The sequence below is a fragment of the Pan paniscus genome, chromosome 1, assembly GCF_029289425.2.
Source record: "Pan paniscus chromosome 1, NHGRI_mPanPan1-v2.0_pri, whole genome shotgun sequence".
NCBI classification, from domain to species: domain Eukaryota; kingdom Metazoa; phylum Chordata; class Mammalia; order Primates; family Hominidae; genus Pan; species Pan paniscus.
Genome location: NC_073249.2, coordinates 41,332,863 through 41,350,801, shown reverse-complemented (window position 1 = coordinate 41,350,801; position 17,939 = coordinate 41,332,863). Strand labels below are relative to the sequence as shown.

The window sequence follows — 17,939 nt, the reverse complement described above, 5'->3', positions numbered from 1 at the left end:
GGCTTCTCTTCAATGGCTTCCTGAGGACTAAGGCTGAAGCCTTTGGAGGTCACGTACTCACTCTCCAGAATTTTCTCTGGACTGTATTAATTACGTCTTTTATTTTCTGTATGCCGATGCTTTGACATCTGGGGCCTTGCTGACTGGGGAGGAATGTCCCTCCCAGGGCAAAATCCTAGAGATAGCAAATAACTTGCCTGTGAGCGTGGCTTTCATATGCACAAACCAATCCAGACCCCACAGCTCAACTGCCCCTTTCCACACTATCCTCATGCCCTCATCATTCCGGGACCAGGCACCAAACATCTAGGGACAGCCCTGGGCCCCAGAGCCTGCTAAAACGACTCAAACTAGCTGATCCTAAACTTGCTTACCCTGCTATGCCTGTTCCTTCCTGCAGAAACCACATAAAGACTCTTGCCACGGTTTCTCCCTCCGCCTCCAGGCAGACCAACCCTGGTGCTTCCCCCTGTGACCCCCGGGGCATGGACTTCCCTCTTCTCTTGGGATTTGATCTATGAGTAGAACAAGTTATACTCTGGCCTTGCCATACCTGAATAACAATAAAACCTATATTTTAAAACATGTACCTAATTTGCTTGCTTTTTTTTTTTTTTTTTTTAATCCTTCCTGGGTGTGAACTTACCATTCTTGTTCCCATACCTCACCCTAGACTCTGGAGTTACCTGTGAGTTTCTGGGGACCCTGAGCTTCAGTCTGGAAATGGAGTGGGGGCCTAGGCTCTTTTACCCATGGATCAAGTTCTACACCTGGCAGAAGGAGGCATGCGCTCACCTAGCCCAAAAAGGAGTGACCATGGTGGATACTGAGGGTGTGGTACAAGTGCCCCCACATCTCCAGCAGGATGGTAATGTCAAGCCCACCAGCATTTCATGTGGCCTAGTTACGAAGAGTCTGGATGTTTGGGATCCACCTTGGCCCTTCCACCAGTCACCTGTATGATTGGGGGCAAGTCATTTAACTTTCTGGCCTTAGCTTCCTCTGCTACACAATGAAGGGGTTGCATCAGATGATCCCTGAGACCTTTCCATATCTAACCTTCTAACACTCTGTCATTTTGTGTATCTCTGTGTTTCTTATGGAAGCCTCAAGTACCCTGGAAATGTGTCAGGGGTAAGAGGGGAGACATAACACCATCTTCTCCATCTCCATCTTAGCCTAGTCAAGCCCCTGAAGGTCAAAGCAGTAATGATAGTAATTTCTATGAAAAATAATGGTCATAGTAGCTTCTGCTATAATATAATTATGAATACAATCATGTTTCAAAAAATATTGGCTGAAAGAGTGAGATGGAGCCTAGAAAAATGATAAAAAATTTACAACATATCAGACATTCTATCCCTATGATACAGACAACTTTTTAAAAATTATAAAAATTACATGGCTGTGCATGGAAGACTAATATAAAATGTCCAAACTTATCATCTTAGCAACCTAGGTGGAGTTATCTGATGCAGTGACTAGCATTTATCATCTGCCAACCTTATGCCAGCCACGGGCTGGCAGGTTATGAAGCTGAGGCAGGTCTGCTTGTCACCATTCATAGCTGAGAGGTGGAGGATCTGGAGGTTAAATGACTTGACCATGCTTGTACAGCTAATGGATGGCAGAACCCTGCTTCCTCTCCAGACATGTCTGAATCTGGAGCTAGAATTTCTCCAACCACTTCCAATATGGGTTTTCACTGGACCTCAAAGTCAACCTGTCATAAAACAGGAGTCCTTTTGTGCTGTATCATAAACTCAGAAGCCAGTACTTTGATACACTCACTATATCACCTTCTGACAAGAAATTGTACTGTCATTATAATATAAAAATCATTGTAGGGCCGAATATGGTGGCCCACGCCTATAATCCCAGCACTTTGGGAGGCCAAGGCGGGAGGATCACTTGAGCCCAGGAGTTTGAGACCAGCCTGGGCAAAAGAGAGAGACCTCATCTCTAAAATAATAATAATAATAAACTAGCCAAGCATGCGCCTGTGGTCCTAGCTACTCAGGAGGTTGAGGCGGGAGGATCTCTTGAGCCCGGGAGGTCAAGGCTGCAGTGAGCTGTGGTTGCACCACTGCACTCCAGCCTAGGTGACAGGGTGAGGCCATGTCTTAAAAAAAAAAAAAAATTATAAGGTTCAGGTATTTGGACCATGATTCCAGGCTCAGAGTCTTAAGCCAGTTTTCCTCTCCAGTATTCAGAGGCTCCAGTGCCTAACCCAGAGCTCATCCCATTGCGAAACATCAACACAGAGCTGTGTTTACCAAAGGCTGGGGCAGACCAACAGTTACTCACATTGACAGATTCTTTGCCATTGAATTTGACTCGGATCCTTGGCTCCTGAATGACATCCAGGTTGAAGCCTGTGATGGTCAGGGGTGTGTGGCCACTGAAAACAGGCAGAGGCTCGGTTAGGTAAAAAACCCCCTCAAATCTGGCATGGTGAACCTCCACCTTAGGGATCCCTCTCATGAGCCAGACTTGGGCTGCAGGGATCATGCTGGGTGGCTTCCAGGTGCATCCCTCCCACCTTCCACCTCACCTGGCAATGCTCCACTCTGGCTCGATGCGCTGGACCCGAGGGTCATCTATGTACTCAAACTGCAGGTTGTTATCCACATGGGCTCGATCGACACTCACAGAAACAGGGACTGGGCCAAGGCCATTGGATGATGGGGGTGAGACACACACGATCTCACTCATTGACCTCCTGACAGGGAGACAGCAGGAGGGTTGAGAAGAAAGGCATGGGCAACAAGAGGTGCCCACTGGCTTGACAAGGGGCTTTCCTTGGTCTGCGGGTAAGGCCACAGAAGTGTTCTGTCATCCTTTTATATTCTACAACAATGGAACACATCCCGCATCAGTATAGATCAGTGCCCCAGTAGATTAGGGAGGTAGCAAATTGGAGACGGGGGTTAGAAAATGAGGGGCAGGGATAGGGTTTCATGGGCTTCGGGGAAACTCCTTTTTTCTGGATTTTTCTAGAATGTAACTATTTAGTCAGTGCTTAGAATCTGGTCAGGCAGTCAACAAATATTCACTGAGCACCTACTGTACATAGCAGTGAATGCACAGTCCTTGCCCTTGTGGAATTTATGGTCCAAGGAGATTATCAAGTAGATAATCCTGGGCAAACTGGGTTCTCATCCATGGATTCTTTCCAAATTCTCTACATCTTCAGGGCTAGGGGAGTGCTGGCAAATGGTAGGTGTTCAATTTTTTATGTACAGAGGATTCCCTAAGCTTAAGTCTGTGCTTTCTAAGAACTGAGGCTATGCAATCTCCGTGTTTTTCAAGTCACCATAGTGAGGACTCAATGAATGCTTGATTCTAGTGGTGACTGGGGAGCTCCTAGGAGCCTCCTCCATCTGGTGTTCTCATGGCCCTCACTTCTCATTATTCTTAGAAGTATCCAGCCCCTTTGATATACGGGATATAAACTGACAAGTGGCATATATTTCTCACAGTGACCGGTATGGTATTTGGGTCTAGGTGTAGCAAATAACATGGAGGTGATGGGGCAGGCCTATGAATGAACATGCACAGTAACATGTGAACAGCACATGTCCCAGATGTACAGTCTTCTGGTGGCCCTTCAAGTTTATCTCACCCGTAGAACTCGCAGGTCTGGTTGCCCAGGTAGACTGCCACGCTGCTCCCAGCCCCAAGGTAATGGCCGGTAATGGTTACCATAGTGCCTCCTGACTCGGGACCTCGGATTGGGTTGAGTGACAGCACAGAAGGGTTCTTTGGAAAGAAGCAGAGAAATGACTACAGCTTAGGTTTTCTCCAAAAGGATGGACCATGGTTAGATCTAAGGATGGGAGAGATTGTTTTCATTCTGGGCGTGGTGGTACTTGTCCTGTCCTTTTCAATCCTAAATGCTCTCTCTGCTTACCCCAGAGGTGAGACTCTTTCTAAGAATCATCTCTGGGCATGTCCGGGAAGGCAGAAGAGTCACGTGGGGAGAAATTAATTAACTCCCCAGAGTCTCATGCTCATAACAATGAACGGAAAGCAGAGGTGACACTGACTAATCTATCAATTAGTTTACAAATTGAGAACAATTTGAAAATGCTTCTCTATCTAGAGCCTGTACTGATTTTTTGGGCACAAAATCGATAGGGCTGAATAAAGCATCCCTGCCTGGGTTGGGCCACCAAGAGGCTAAAGTCCTCCATTAATGGCCCATGCACATGCCCTTCTGTCCTTCCCTGAGCATAAGAAGGGCACAGCAGGGCACCTGGTGCAGAGAGCTGTCAGTAAATGTTAGGATGGCTTCTCAGACCCTCATCAGGAGGATGGCGCATCACTCGCTGGGGCTTTCTACTAAGCTCACTAAGTAGTAAAATTCAGCCTGAAGCTTAAAAGAATTGCTTAACCTAAAATGCATCAGGCGGCTGACCTGAATCAGAAAAGAATTGCTTCTGCCTGGAGGGCAGTGGAGTGGAGTCAATTGGAAAATGCATTTAACTGAGCAACTATACAGGCATGAATTCTAGTTTGCATCAGCCATTCATCTGCTGTGCGTCCTGAGGCAAGTTCTGAGATCATTCTTTACTCCTCTGTCAAGTGAGGAGGGTGGGCTAGGTTATCTCTAAAGCCCCTCTCAGCTCTGACTTGCTCCAGATTGTCAGAGTACTGACATTCTCCCCAGCTAGTTCTCCTGTGTTTGCTTCTCACACAAATGCCCACTGCCCCTGCCCTGGGTAAGAGATGGAGTAGGTTGGCTGCAGATAGGGCAAGGTACTGTCCAGTCTGAGAGAGGAGAGTATAAGAAAAAGGTGGAGATGCCAAGATAAGAAGGCAGAGGCTAGAAAACCTGAAACAATCAGTAAAATGCTTTACAGAAAATAGAATTTTGTGCCCCAAAGATTTTTAAAAACTCTCAGCAAGGCTGGTTTGACCCCATCTGCTAGTGTTAATGCCTTTTAATGAAATACTCGATGTAGCAATGTAGGTGTCAGAAGAGAGACTTCGGGGCCGAAGAAGCCAAGTTACTGATTCAGTATGAATATAGCCCAGGGTGGCTCCAGGGCCCCAGAAGCAAGTTATTGATTCAGTATGAATAGAGTGCCATTACAGAAAGAAAGTCTTTGCAATTTGACTACCTGTTGCCTGCGCATAAAGAGATGTTTTCAGGTGTGACTGTGTGAATGTGTGCATGTAACCATAGTAGCGAGTTACACATACAGAGTGACTCTGGTGGTCCTGTGCAGATACACATCCCTGCCAGATTTCAGTGACTCTTCTAAACTCCCACTTAAAATATCCTTGGCAGAAAACAAAGCATGCGGATAAATATAGACTTATTTAATTAGGTCCCTCAGGCTATGCGTCCTCATTAGGCTAGAATTAGACTAAGATATTACACTGGTGGGACAAGAGGCAGTTCCTCCCCGCCCCCAGTCTAGGATCCACTTTCTAAGAAAGGCTGGATTTTGCCTTATTTAGAACTCTGACCTGTGGCCCTCTGGGACTCCCAAGACTCCACAGCTTTGTTTATCACATGCCCATCTCATCCCGGAAAGACAGGCTCTCAAAACAGCAAGACCAGAAGTTGCCTTATCTGGAGGGTCCTTTTCTCCTCCTTGGTCTGCAAGAAGCCTGGTGGTGGAGGGGAGTGGGGGCTTCCTGGGAGGAGTCTGGAGCATGTGTGTCTCCTCCCTGGGCACCTGCACCTGGCCCTGGACCCAGTACTCACCACGAAGGTGTACTGCTGATGGGACTTGGTCATGAACTCTGGCTTACACTCGCCAATACACAGGCGTACTGGCCCGGAGGTGGTTCCCACGAGGGCATGGCCCATCTCACAGACAATCCTGGGGAGAAAGCAAACCTTCTGGTGAGGGACTGGGCAAGGGCTGGCATCGCTGTCCACTTGCTCTCCCAGTCATGGCAAATGACTCATCACAGTCTTGCAATAATGCCAGACCAAGACTCAGCTTGGTCATCCATCTTGCTGTGTGACCTTGAGTACAGTGCTCTCCCTCTCTGGGCTTTGGTCTCAACTGCACAGTGTGAAGGTTGAACCGGATCATCTCTAAAGCCCTGTGTGCCTCTGATATGCTCTGCTGCCTAATTCTGTGGCCATTTCTGTGGTTCCCCATGCCTAGCGCGGTGCCTAGCATTGGGTAGGGACCCAGAATTTGTAGAATAAAGGGAATGTCTAACAGAGATCTCGGGGCAGCAATCTAGCTGACGCTCTCTCCTATGTAACAAGCAGACATTGCTACACTCCCTAAATGAGTGAGTGAGGGTGTGTTTGCCAAGCCGATTCAATTGTGGTTTGCTTCCTGTAGTGAGTTTTAAAAAGGGGAGAGATAATCTGGTGAGATAGTGAGAGCTCAGAGAAGGAGCTCCCTGCAGAACGGGAGGGGTGGAGTCCTGCCGCAGTAGGCAAAGGGGTGGGAGCTGGACAAGTTCATTAGGCCAGCAGGTGACACTGGCCTCTCACTTCATCAAGGGCTGAGCACACCCGGTGGGAGAGACAGTGACACGGCCCTGAGTGAAAGTCATGTCTCACACTAACGGGAGAGCTGGAGGGAAGAAGTGTGCAGCGCTCTCTCTCGAGCAGCCCAGATCAATACCCCTAGTGATGACTTCCCTGGCGCCTGAGAACAGTTACACAAGCACATTTAGATACTGGTTGCCTTAGCCACGGTACCCTTCTAGAAAGGGTGGGCAGCTGAGGATGGGGAGAGATGAAGGCATCAGGGACTTGGGGAAACTCTTGCCTGGAATGGTCGGGCCTGGGCTGGGTGGGAGAGGGCCCTGACAGCTCAGCTAAAAAGAGCTTGGGAATGGAGGGAAGGATTTTTCCTTTCCTCCCAACATCATTTCGGAGATTCAGAGCAGTCTGGTGCTCCTGGTAGGTTTGCTTAGTGGGGAGTCAGAAAAACAGACCCCATCTCCACTAATCCCCAGCATTATCCTGACACGGTGGGGAAGATCCGTGTTTAACCGAGCGATGCTTATCTCAACAGCTTCTCTAGGAAGGAAGGTAACTAAACAGAGATTTCATTTCGATGTAATAAAACTTGCATTAAACAAATACGCTGCATGCTCACACACACGGCACGCCACTGATCTCCATCTCCTTCATAACAGTTAATCCCAAATAACTACTTTCACTCCTGGCGAATATTTACTTAACATGCAATAACTGTCTTATTACGTTTTAGCATATTAGATTCAACAAGAAAGTACTGAACGCATATGGAAGAATAGTCTCTCTTCCCTTTCTCTATGAATCAATCAATTAATTATAAACCCAAGGAAACATGATAGTGATGATCAATTAATATTTTACACGTAACTGTCTCCTGAAACCCCATTAGGGGAGCATTCGAGAAGCTCAATTTAAGGTACCGTGTGGTTATCTTCATGCTGCTACCTGCGTGTGGTTAACGACTCTCTCATCCTGTTTCCCGGACCCTGGCAACCCGCTGCTGTTTCAGGTCCCTGACATCCTGCAAACGATGCCCACCATGCTCAAGGAGCTCCAGAGGAGAATCAACTAGCTATTGTGGGCAGTGCTGGGGAAGACAAAGGAAGAGAACAGGAGGGAGTAGGTAAGTTTCTCTCCCTCTCTTCTAATGAGGGTGTGCTTGTTACTCAGTCATCACCCTCAGACACTCTGTTGGAGTGATCTTAGAGAAGAAAAGGAGGAAGAAATCATCACAGGCTTGAAGTTAAGGAAAAAAGAAATAAGAGAACATGTGAAGGTCACGGGCAGCATGGAAATGTTCTTCCCCGGGCCCTGGGTCTGTGTAGGAAAGGAGAAGGCCTGGAACAGCCCTGGTCAGCTGCCCCTGTGTGGAGCTAATGATGGGTCAGGGCCTCTTGGCACACTGTCTCTTCTAGGACATTTTCCTGCTTGGGGCTCATGTTTCAAAAGAAAAGCAGTATATTCAAGCACCTAGGAGAAGAGTGATGACTGAGAGATGGATGCCACTCAAGTGTGCAAGGAAGGGCACCTGTAGTTGGAAAGGCAGGATGCAGGGGTCCAGGGGCTGCGCTGGGGAGAAATCAGAGCTGGCCATAGGTCTCTTTCCTCGGGCATCAGCCGAGCCCCCTTCTCAGCTGTGGAATGAGTGGGCAGAGGGCTGTGGTCAGCAGTGGGTTGTAGAAAAGGGTCTGGGCAGGAAGATCTAAGAACTGGAGAGTCATAAGAAAATCAGGTAGCATTGCAGACAAATTCTAATCACCTCAACGATTCTTCCCTTTCATTCCTGGGACCCAGTGCCTGCAGGCAAGGGTGGAAAGGGCTTGAAAATATTTGTTGCAGGCACTTGTTCTTTGAGTTCAGGAAGATAGGGAGTTAAAGGAAGAAGCTAGGGCAGCTGCAGGGAGTGGAAAGGGTTATATTGAGGAAGGAGTATTATGCCAAAGCAAATTCTAGACCTTAATAATAATAAGAACTACAGTTTACTGATTCTGCCAGGCACTCTACAAGACAGGATCTCATGCCATCCTCAGGCTCTGCTACAGAGCGGGTCTTATCTCCATTGTACAGACAATGAAACTAAGGCTCAGGGATGCTAAGTGACTTATCTATGGCCACAATTCTGGTAAGTGGCAGAGCCCTGATTCAAATCCAGGTCAGCTCGACTCCAGAGCTCATGCTTCTGACCACTCCCCTCTACTGCCAATAGATTTAATGGGATGCTCTGTATGTCTTTCAAGGAAGGGACAGTATGGATATGGCAGCAATGGTAGAGGTGAGGTTGTTGGCAGGGGTGGTGAGAAAGGCTGAGCTGGGTTCCTCAGGTTCTGAGAGCTAACCACTTGTCCCCTCTACCTTCTTGGTTGTAGACAACCATAGGCAGTGGTGTGTGCACCACCACCTCCTTCAAGCCTTGCAAGTCAGCAAGGTTGGTTGATTTCTTGTGGTTTGATTTCTTGAGGCCTCTTGTCTTCCCTGTCTCCTCCCTGTGTCCCTGGTGGCTCTGGGGTCCCTATGTATTGTTAGGAGACAACAGCTGGAGATGCCTAGATTCTCTCCTTATAAAATGGGAAGTTGGACCAAACAGCCATCCAGCTTTGACATCTGAAGACCTGACTCCTCCTGGTGGCAGGGGGCTTCCGGAGGCACCTTAGTGCCACAGATAATCTTTACAATGGGAGCTGCAGATTCCATGGGGCATACCATTTACTGGTTTGGACATCTAAAGGACCACCAAAGCAAATGTAGAAATCATCTATTCCTAAATACCTATTTTCCAGATGAGATGTTTGAGAAGCAGGGAGCAAAGTGACTTGCTCAAAGTCACCTGGTTCATCCACAGCTGAGCTAAGGCTTGAGCACCAGTCTCCTGGAATGCAACCCAGTACCCTTGCCCCACACTACACCACCTCCCATAGACTTGCATAGATGGTGCCTCGCTCCCTGGGGCGGCAGCACACACACATCTCACATCCATCCCGCAATGGCTGAGTTCACAGGTACAGCAGATGAGAGGGAAGCAGCCTGAGGATCTAAGGGGAATCTGCTCCATGTGGAGCCCCTGTCCCAGGAGGGGCTGAGCTGCAGCCTCAACATGCATCCCATGGTCCAGGAAACTTCCTGTGACTGAATCATCCAGCCCTCCACAGACCTGTGGGGTGCTGATTGCAGGACTAAGCGGGGCCCTTTAACCGACATTAACCTAATTGCTGAGTGATAGATGGCGCAGCACAAGCATATGGTGAATCATTACCATGCTGGCGAATCCTGCCCGCGCCCGGGACTCTGCACCGGGCCCTTTTAGCCAAATTCATCTCTCACAGACATCTGTAACGATTGTGCCTGCTGCTCACTGCCCGGGATGGAGGCTTTAATGATGTTAGCAAACTCTGAAACCTCGGGAGTGGTAACGAGCCTGGCACAGCTGGAAACCAGGGCTGCATCCAGCGAGGCATGGGGTGTGCTCTCTGTCTTCTGCCTACCCCATACCTGAAGTGGTGGTTTTCTGGGGTGACCACCAGCCTCTGCAGGAATGCATGGGGATCGTTCCCCTCCCCAGGCTCCTTTCATAGCCTCACTTGCAGCTTCTCTCGACACTTTCTTCCCCATGGCCCTGGGTGCGGGGTGAGTGCAGTACATTTCCTTTCATAAATAGAACTGAAATTCCTTACATTTGGGCAGCACATTAGGCTAATGAAGGTCACAGAGATTGAACAGCTTGCTAAGGTCTTGGGGCTGGTCAGTAGAGGAGGCAGGTCTAAAACACGGTTTCATTCCAAACCTCATGTGATTCTGAGGGCCAGTTGCCCAGGAATTTGCACTTCTCAGCTAAAAGCCTTACCTCCCACCCTCACCCCATACCCTAGCCCTTTCCTTTGGATTCCTGTGGCATCTCACCAAGTTGGATACAGGTCTGTGTCCAGGGGCCCAAGGGAGGTCCTTGAGGTTGAGGTGGATTTGGGGTCGTGTAACTGAGCACCTTGCCTAGTCTGGCAGGGTGCGGGGCTCTGTAAAGATGGTCTGCCAGGAGGACCTCTGTGGGTGCCCTGGCTCCTGCCACAACAGCTTTCACCTCTTTTTTGGCTCAGAAGCACTATTTGTTTCCTTTCCCTTTTTCCATCTTCCTCATCTCTGTCCTATAGGCCCAGCCAGCCTTTCCTCCAGGACTCATTCCTTGCAGGAATAAGGCTGTCATTGAAGGATCAGACCTGAAGGATCTGAGAGATCAGGCCAGCTCTTTCTTCTCCCTGCTGTGGCTGGCAGGCATCACACAGCCCTCAGAGTCTGGGAATTCACCCCTTTGGACTCTGACCCTTCTCTGGGCCTTGCGAGAATCACGGCCTCTAAGCCTCAGAGCTACACACTGATTCATGGAATTTCAGACTGCTCCTGTCCAGGAGTCGTGCCCCATCACTGTTATGGAAGGGAAGTAGCCCTGCATTAGGGGTCAGGAGACTCAAGGTCTAATTCTGCCTCAGCCACTTATGCCCTGAATGAACTGGGGAAAGTCATTTCACTTCTCATGAGTCCTTTGCTCTCTCCTGCTTTGCAGAATGATGATAACAATATTTACCTCTCAGAGTCCTTACCAATTAAAAATGAGATAGTGGATGAGAAAGTGCTCTGTTAACTGCAAAGGGCTGATGGAAGATAAAGCGATGTCATTTTTATGGTTGCCACTAAAGGCTGGCTCCGGTGGGGGGGATCAGAGGAAACAACCTGACCTGGCAGAGGGTTAGGATAAGGGAAGGAAGTCCCTGCCCCAAAGTCATGCTCTTGCTCATGCTCCCAGTACCCCCTGCAGAGCTGTGTTCACAGTGGAATCAGAATGGCTTGACCCAACTTCCCTGATAAATCATGCAGAATGATTTGGCTGCTCCCCCGCTTTCTCCTTTGGAGGGGTAGCCTCCCTTTTTCCATCCTCCGACCCCCAGCTTCGTGCCCACCTCCTGCCCGCCAACTCCACAGCAGCCACCACTGCCAAATGAACACCCCAAATTGAAACATATGTCACTCCTGGAGCCCCGTTTGCCTATCCGCCACTACATGCCTATTTTCTAATTTCCAGCTGACATTTCCCTTAGTGAAATAAATGAATTTGCTCCAGCGGAGGCCCTGCTCGGATTAAGCTGCTGTCAGAGCCCCACGCACCAAACAAATTGTTGCCTGCAGCCCACCATACAGGATGCATTCCAATGGGGGCTGACAGGGGAAGGGCTGGGGGAGACCTAGGAGGAAATGCTCAGTCACACTGGCGGGCAGGCAAAGACTGAATGAGGGACGGTCAGGGCCGGAGCCCTGATGCCAGAAGAGTCAGGGAACAGGGAATCAAACAGGATGAGACCCCCTGAGGGTGGAGTTGAGGGAGGAGGGGGCCCTGGGGAGGCTTCTGGGGCAGGTCCATGGGAGGAGAATGTAATGGGAGATGAATCATGGAAAAGGCCCAGGAAGGGAGAGGGGAGAGTCTCCAGTCTCCACTCTGAAGCTCCCATGGGAACAGGGCTGGCCAGGGCGGACTCACTGCTCAGCGATGATGTATTCCCCTGGGAGGGGCGTGCAGGGCACCCCAGCCACCTGCACATGGTGGGCGATCTCGGAGAAGTCCAGACCCAGGTTCACGCCATGGATGGTCACTCGCGTCCCTCCTTCCGGCGGTCCAGACACCGTCAAAATCTGCAGGAGGGAAATGGGATTAGCAATTTGGTTTGGTCACAGGAACAGAAACAGCAGCACCCTTCCCCCTCCCCCAGGGAGGTTTAAGAACCTATGGACACCAGGAATTCTGGTGAGTGAGTGTGTTTTGTCCACTTTTTAGCTTATCTCGGATCTTGACATCATGTTCTGTTTTACACTGCTTCCTCGGTTCTTTAAGTCAGTCATTCATTCATCTACTTATTTAAAAAATTATCAGAAAGAATACTAGACTCAAGGCAGAAAACCATGGTTTGAGACATGTCTCTAATTCACTAGTTGCCTGATTGCGATCAGTCACGTAATCTCTCTGAACTTCAGTTTTCTTAGTTGTGAAGGGGGTATAATCATTTCTGCCAACCTCAAAGGGAGTCTGGAAGCACCAAACAGAAGGTGTGCTTGAGAGCACTTTGGAAACCAGAGGGCTTTGTAATTGTGACAGTGTTATTATTGCCCCTGCTGTGTGCTACAGCCTGTTGGGGGTACACTGATGAATATGACAGGAAATTTGGCCTCAAGAAACTTAGAGTCGAGGATGAGATAAAGGCAGTTCATGAATACCACTGATTTGGGGTATACACGGATAAGAGATACAGAGGGAAAGCAGTGGGAGTGTGGGGAGTAGAGACTAGGTGTGGCTGCAGGGGAGATGATCAAAGATGGAAAGTGCACTTGACACTGTTCTGCAAAAAACATCCTATGACACATGCTAGGACAAAGAAGAAATAACTTTAGGATTTTCCAAATCTTTGCTGGCTTCCTGTTGGCAAGGATTCCTTATTTATTCATTCCTTAATTCAGACCCCAAACACTGGAAACAGAATAGCAGAATCCGGGTCTCTCAAGATGTAATAAAGTTCTATCTGGGAACAGACCAGGCTCTTGGAAAAATGTAGCTCTTTGGGATCCAACAGATCCCAGTGAGTAAGTTCACACTTTGTGGCCAATAGTTATCTGAAGTAGGAAAAATAATTCGAAGTGAACTCAATCCTAGATAGCAGAGGAACACAGAATTTCATAACTGGAAGGGATCTGAGAGTATCTTATTCTAAGATCCTTACTTTTTACAGCAAGACAAATGAGACCCAGAGAAGTCAGGGATATATCCAAAGCTTTGAACAACTTGTATACACAGTTGTAAAAAGGTCCAGTGTTCTTTTTACTACACCATAGGGAGGGCAGGATGGAAGAAGGAAGGAGCAAAAAAAAAGGAGACTTGATGAAGATCGAGGGTCCTCTAGAATCTCCCAGAAGAGGATACCTGGGCAGAGCCACAGCCTCTCTGTTTTTGGACACTTCTGGACAGTCTCCCTCTTGACCCTGTATGTGCTGGTGGAGTGTCCGATGGGGTGGGAGGGTCAGCGTACCCTCAGGTGGAGATGATGGATGAGTACAGGTGAGCATGCTGTAGAGCGATCTGGAGACCCTTCTTATCTCCTGGCTTCTGGGCAAGTGCACTGCTCCCTTCCTGTGATGTGGGCACCATGAATTGTGCTGCCAATTCAGCCACCAACCACCAAGTGATAGTGAGCAGAGAAAAGATGCCTCCTTCCCTCACTGCCCAGCTGATATGCTGTTCAGACTCCCCGTCTCTTGGCAAGTTGGCTGCAGAGCCGGGACTTGAACCCAGACCTCCTGCCTGTGTATCCTCCGTAGGCCAAAGATGGTGCTGCCTCCTTCCCTCTGTCCCATCCAGGCCCTGAATGCTCTTATCTGGAGGCTTATTTTACCCAAGTCACCTTGTCTATGGCTCTGACTCCCTTGTCTGAAAATAAAATATCCCCCTTATGAATAAAAATAAACAGCACACATGAAATGAATCAAGGGAGATATAGTCAAGGGGGCTCAGAGGTGTCTCTGTATGCTGGGGGTGAGGGTGGGAGAAGGAAGGACAACTTGGAGAGGAAGGAGCTGGCATGAGGAACTGACAGCCACTATAGCTCATCTGTCTCTGCACTCTAAAAATATCCAACAATAATCCACCCTGGCTGTTCCAGTCTCCCCTGGCACAGTTTCCTCAGGGACCTGGGACTCCTGGGCTCTGGGAAAAGAACCCTTGTTAATGAGAAATGGAAAGGGCTGCTTCCTTACCTGCTGCAGGAGAGCATCAGCAGGAGACAATTTGCTTTTAGTTTCTGGTTCTCTTTTAATCCACTTGGAATGAGCTTCACCAGCCCCTCCATCCCCTCCCCTAGCCACCTGGATGGCATGAACCCACCTACCCAAAGGAACTGACAAAACCTCTCCTTCCCCTACTTTTATTTCTTAAAAAACATTCTTTTGCTCGCTGCAGTTAATTACAACCTTTCAGAAAAACTGTGAAATGAAATCTTTCTGGAAAGCCTAACAATATTTCTGTCTTGCAGGTAGCATGTGGGGACCGCATTGTGGATCCTCAGAGGCACTGGCAGGTTCCACAGGGTAGCTTCCTCCTGCTGGTAAATCACTGTAGTGTTTCCCTTCCAACATTCAAGGATCAGTGGCAGACACATGGTCGTGGGCACTGGGGTGCTGTAGGGTCTATTTGTTAGCACAGAGCTGCTCAGAGGCATAATTCAGCTTATATTGTTTAGAGAATAAGATGTTTTTGGGTAAATTATTGGCAAGCATTATAATCATGGCATGAAGATACAAGTGAGATGGGTAGTTCCAGCTAGCAGCTGGGGGAATCCAAGCCGGGAGAATGAGTGTCCTTGTGGGTCATTAAACCAGGTCCACAGGGCTTGGAAAGTGTCTGGGGAGTGAAGGGTCTTTATGGGGGTCTTCTTTCTATGCAGTGTACCATGCTGCCAGCACCCAGGGTAGGTGGCAAGGGAGTTCAGGAGACAACTAAGCAACTATCATGCTCTGGGGCTTACAGGAGACACAGCTTATAGCTTCCTTGCTTAAAGCAAAACTGACGTGTAAAAGCCTGAATTTCCAAAACATAGATGAAGTGGTGATTATTTGATTTGCAAGTGGATTCCCAAGGCCTCCATTACCGACGACTTCCAAATCCATATGGTTGGCGCAGGCCCCTCTCCTGAGCTCCATAGCCATATATCCAATTGCTACTGGGCATCTCCACTTCCCCATGTATCTCCCTCAGGCGCCTCACATTTCACCATGTCTAAAAACGAACTCTTAATTTTTCCTCCTCCCACCCCCAAGCCAATTACCCTCCCAGATCCTCTTTCAAGGTTAATGGACTCACCATGCACCCAGCCAGGAATTCTGTAAGCACCTTCAACTGTTTCTTTCTCCCATCTACCACAAATAATAAAGAAGGTCGCCAGGCCCTATCAGTTCTCACTCCCAGGTGTCTTTTGAGTCCATGTGTTCCAGAGTAGGTGTTCAGGAGGACTCCATCATCTCCTACCCACACTAACCCCAAGGGTTTGCATGTAAATCTACTTTCCAGTAGCTGCCAGGGTGACCTTCATGAACACATACTTGACCAGGTTACTAGTCACTTGCTCTAAAAACCTTCCATGGCTCTGACCATTGCCAAGGCAAAGTCCCTAATTCCTAAGGCTGGCCTGGCAGGTGTGGTCTTTCTGGTTCTGATCCCTTTTACCCCTTCTGCCACACTTTCCATTCAATAGCACATCCTTCATGCCCTGCCCTATCGGTGGTTCCTTTCTACATCACGCTGTTTAAAAATCCCTGAGCCTTTGGACATGTTACCCATTCACCTCCAGCTTAAAAATCAGAGTGGCTCAAGGTGGAGGTCTGTGTGCAGAGTGCAAAGGAACAGAGAGAGGCACCCTGTAGAAGGCAGCTTCTGTAAGCCTTCCAGGCAGCTGAGAATGAGTCTAAGGGCCATGCCATCTCTGTGTTGGGCCCGGGAAGCAAGGACCCTGCATCCTGCCTTCTGTATTTCTTCTTAGGATCAAGGATTCGGAGACGGCCAGGGAGGGGAGGCTTGGTGACAAAGAATTTCTTCTCCAGAGGGGGAGTGAGCAGGATCTTGCAGGACACCACCTTAGACCAGGAAGCTGCAGGGTCCCAATCCCCCAACCCCCACCAGCCCCGCCCAACACACACAGAGACTGTGTCCCCAGGGCTCTCTCTTAAAAGCAGCTTTTGATTGCAGGGCACCCAGGGTTGCATTCCACAAAGTTGGCTCTCCTGGAAGCCAAGTCTGGCCTTTCTACATGGATCTATAGAGGGGCAATTTGGCTGAATCCCCAGCTACTGCTTGCAGGACTTTAAGCAAGTCCTTCTAGATCTGGATGGAGCTGAGAGGCTGCAGGGGAGGGGAGAGCTTTTCTCCCACAGAGGTGAGGATGAGAGGCTGCGGTGGAGTCATACGGAGTGCCCCAATGACAGAAGGGAAACCAAAGTATGGCCAGCATGTTAGGCAGATCCATGTCTTGGTCAGTTTCAGATAGCTCTATGCTGCTGGCTACAGTCGGAGAGGGAAGAAAGACCATCTGATGCTGGGACAGTGTCTGCAGAAGGAAGAGAGTAACCTCTGGAATCAGACAGACCTGAATTTAAATACCAGCTCTGACACTTACAAGTTATGTGACCTTGAATCTCAATATCCTCATTCAAAAACAGATAATAATGCTTGCCTCACAGGGATGATGTGAAGATTAAGTGAGATAACATCTGGAGAGTTCTTAGTATGCTGGTTTAGAGAGTAGGTCTTGATAATTGGTAATCTCCTTCCCTGTGTTTCCCTGCACCTCTGTCTTCCTAGATGACTAAAACATGGGATGTTAGAATTGGCAGGGTTAGAGATGATGGAAGTCTTCCTATCCATCTGGAAGGGCAGCACATGGATGAGGGAGCGCATCACAGACACTGGGGTGACCCGGGGTACAAAGAGCTGCTCATGGGCTGTTTGGAGAATGCCCGAAGCCTGAGCTTGGGCAGGGAGTAGTGATGCCGCCAGAGCAGGGCCCTGGCTTTGGCGAGTTCTGGGCCCTGCACAGAAGCAGATTCAGAGCGAGACATCATCCTTTCACCCAAAATAAGTTTGGAAGAACACTGGCCCTGTACAAGATGTTCTTTATTATTTCCTCCCTCCCTTGTGGCCATTTCTTCTTTCCCTGGCTATCAGCCATTCTGGGGTAGGTGCAGCTTTCCACAATGAACTCAATTAATGCTTTCAGGGAAGTACTTCTGAATGAGACACCCACGCAAACAAATGATTTGACAGTTTGGGGGGTGTATGTGTGTGTGTGTGTGTGAGTGAATGTGGTGGGGATGTGGAGAGAGAGGGAAGGGAAGTGAAACCTGTCAAATCAGCAGGGAAGATCTTTGGATACTGACTCATTTCAGCCCCAAGCTTTTCTCCCTGTATTATACTGTGGACTAGAAGTCTATCTGAATTCTCCCCATGTGGACCTCAGAAGTGAGAGCTAGAAGGAGGGGATTGGAGAAAGAATATCCTAGAAGCGGCCTGCTGCTGTTGGGTTGGGGCGAAAGGGGTCACTGAGGCTTTCCCCTCTGTGCTGTGCTGGCACTGCCTGTGTGCCCCTCCTCTGCCCGCCCCTCACACTTGGGACCCCCAGAGTCCTGGCCCTGTCCTCTTATGGACTACAGTCTTGTGCTGCATATTGACGTTTTGGTCAATGACGGACCATATATACGACGATGGTCCTTTAAGATCATAATGGAGCTGAAAAATTCCTACCACCTTGTGGCATTGTGGCAGTCATAAGTCATAGGAAAGCCTAGCATATACAATTATGTACAGCACATAATACTTGATAATGATGCTAAATGACTAGGTTATTGGTTTATGTACTTACTATATTTTTTATTGTTATTTTAGAGTGTACTCCTTCTACTT

The 17,939-nt window shown here is 48.7% G+C and overlaps 1 protein-coding gene across 2 annotated transcripts in view; it reads right to left on the bottom strand.

Annotated features, from left to right (window-relative positions):
* Positions 1-17,939, bottom strand: part of PLXNA2 (plexin A2) — a 247,885-nt gene that overhangs the window by 26,456 nt on the left and 203,490 nt on the right. For both annotated transcript variants that reach the window (XM_003831204.8, XM_034945808.4), the window contains exons 13-17: positions 11,985-12,136; positions 5,720-5,837; positions 3,626-3,762; positions 2,555-2,722; positions 2,308-2,401 (exon numbers count right to left, since the gene is read on the bottom strand). In XM_003831204.8, the coding sequence (XP_003831252.5) occupies positions 2,308-2,401; positions 2,555-2,722; positions 3,626-3,762; positions 5,720-5,837; positions 11,985-12,136 (669 nt within the window). The remainder of the gene's footprint in view (positions 1-2,307; positions 2,402-2,554; positions 2,723-3,625; positions 3,763-5,719; positions 5,838-11,984; positions 12,137-17,939) is intronic.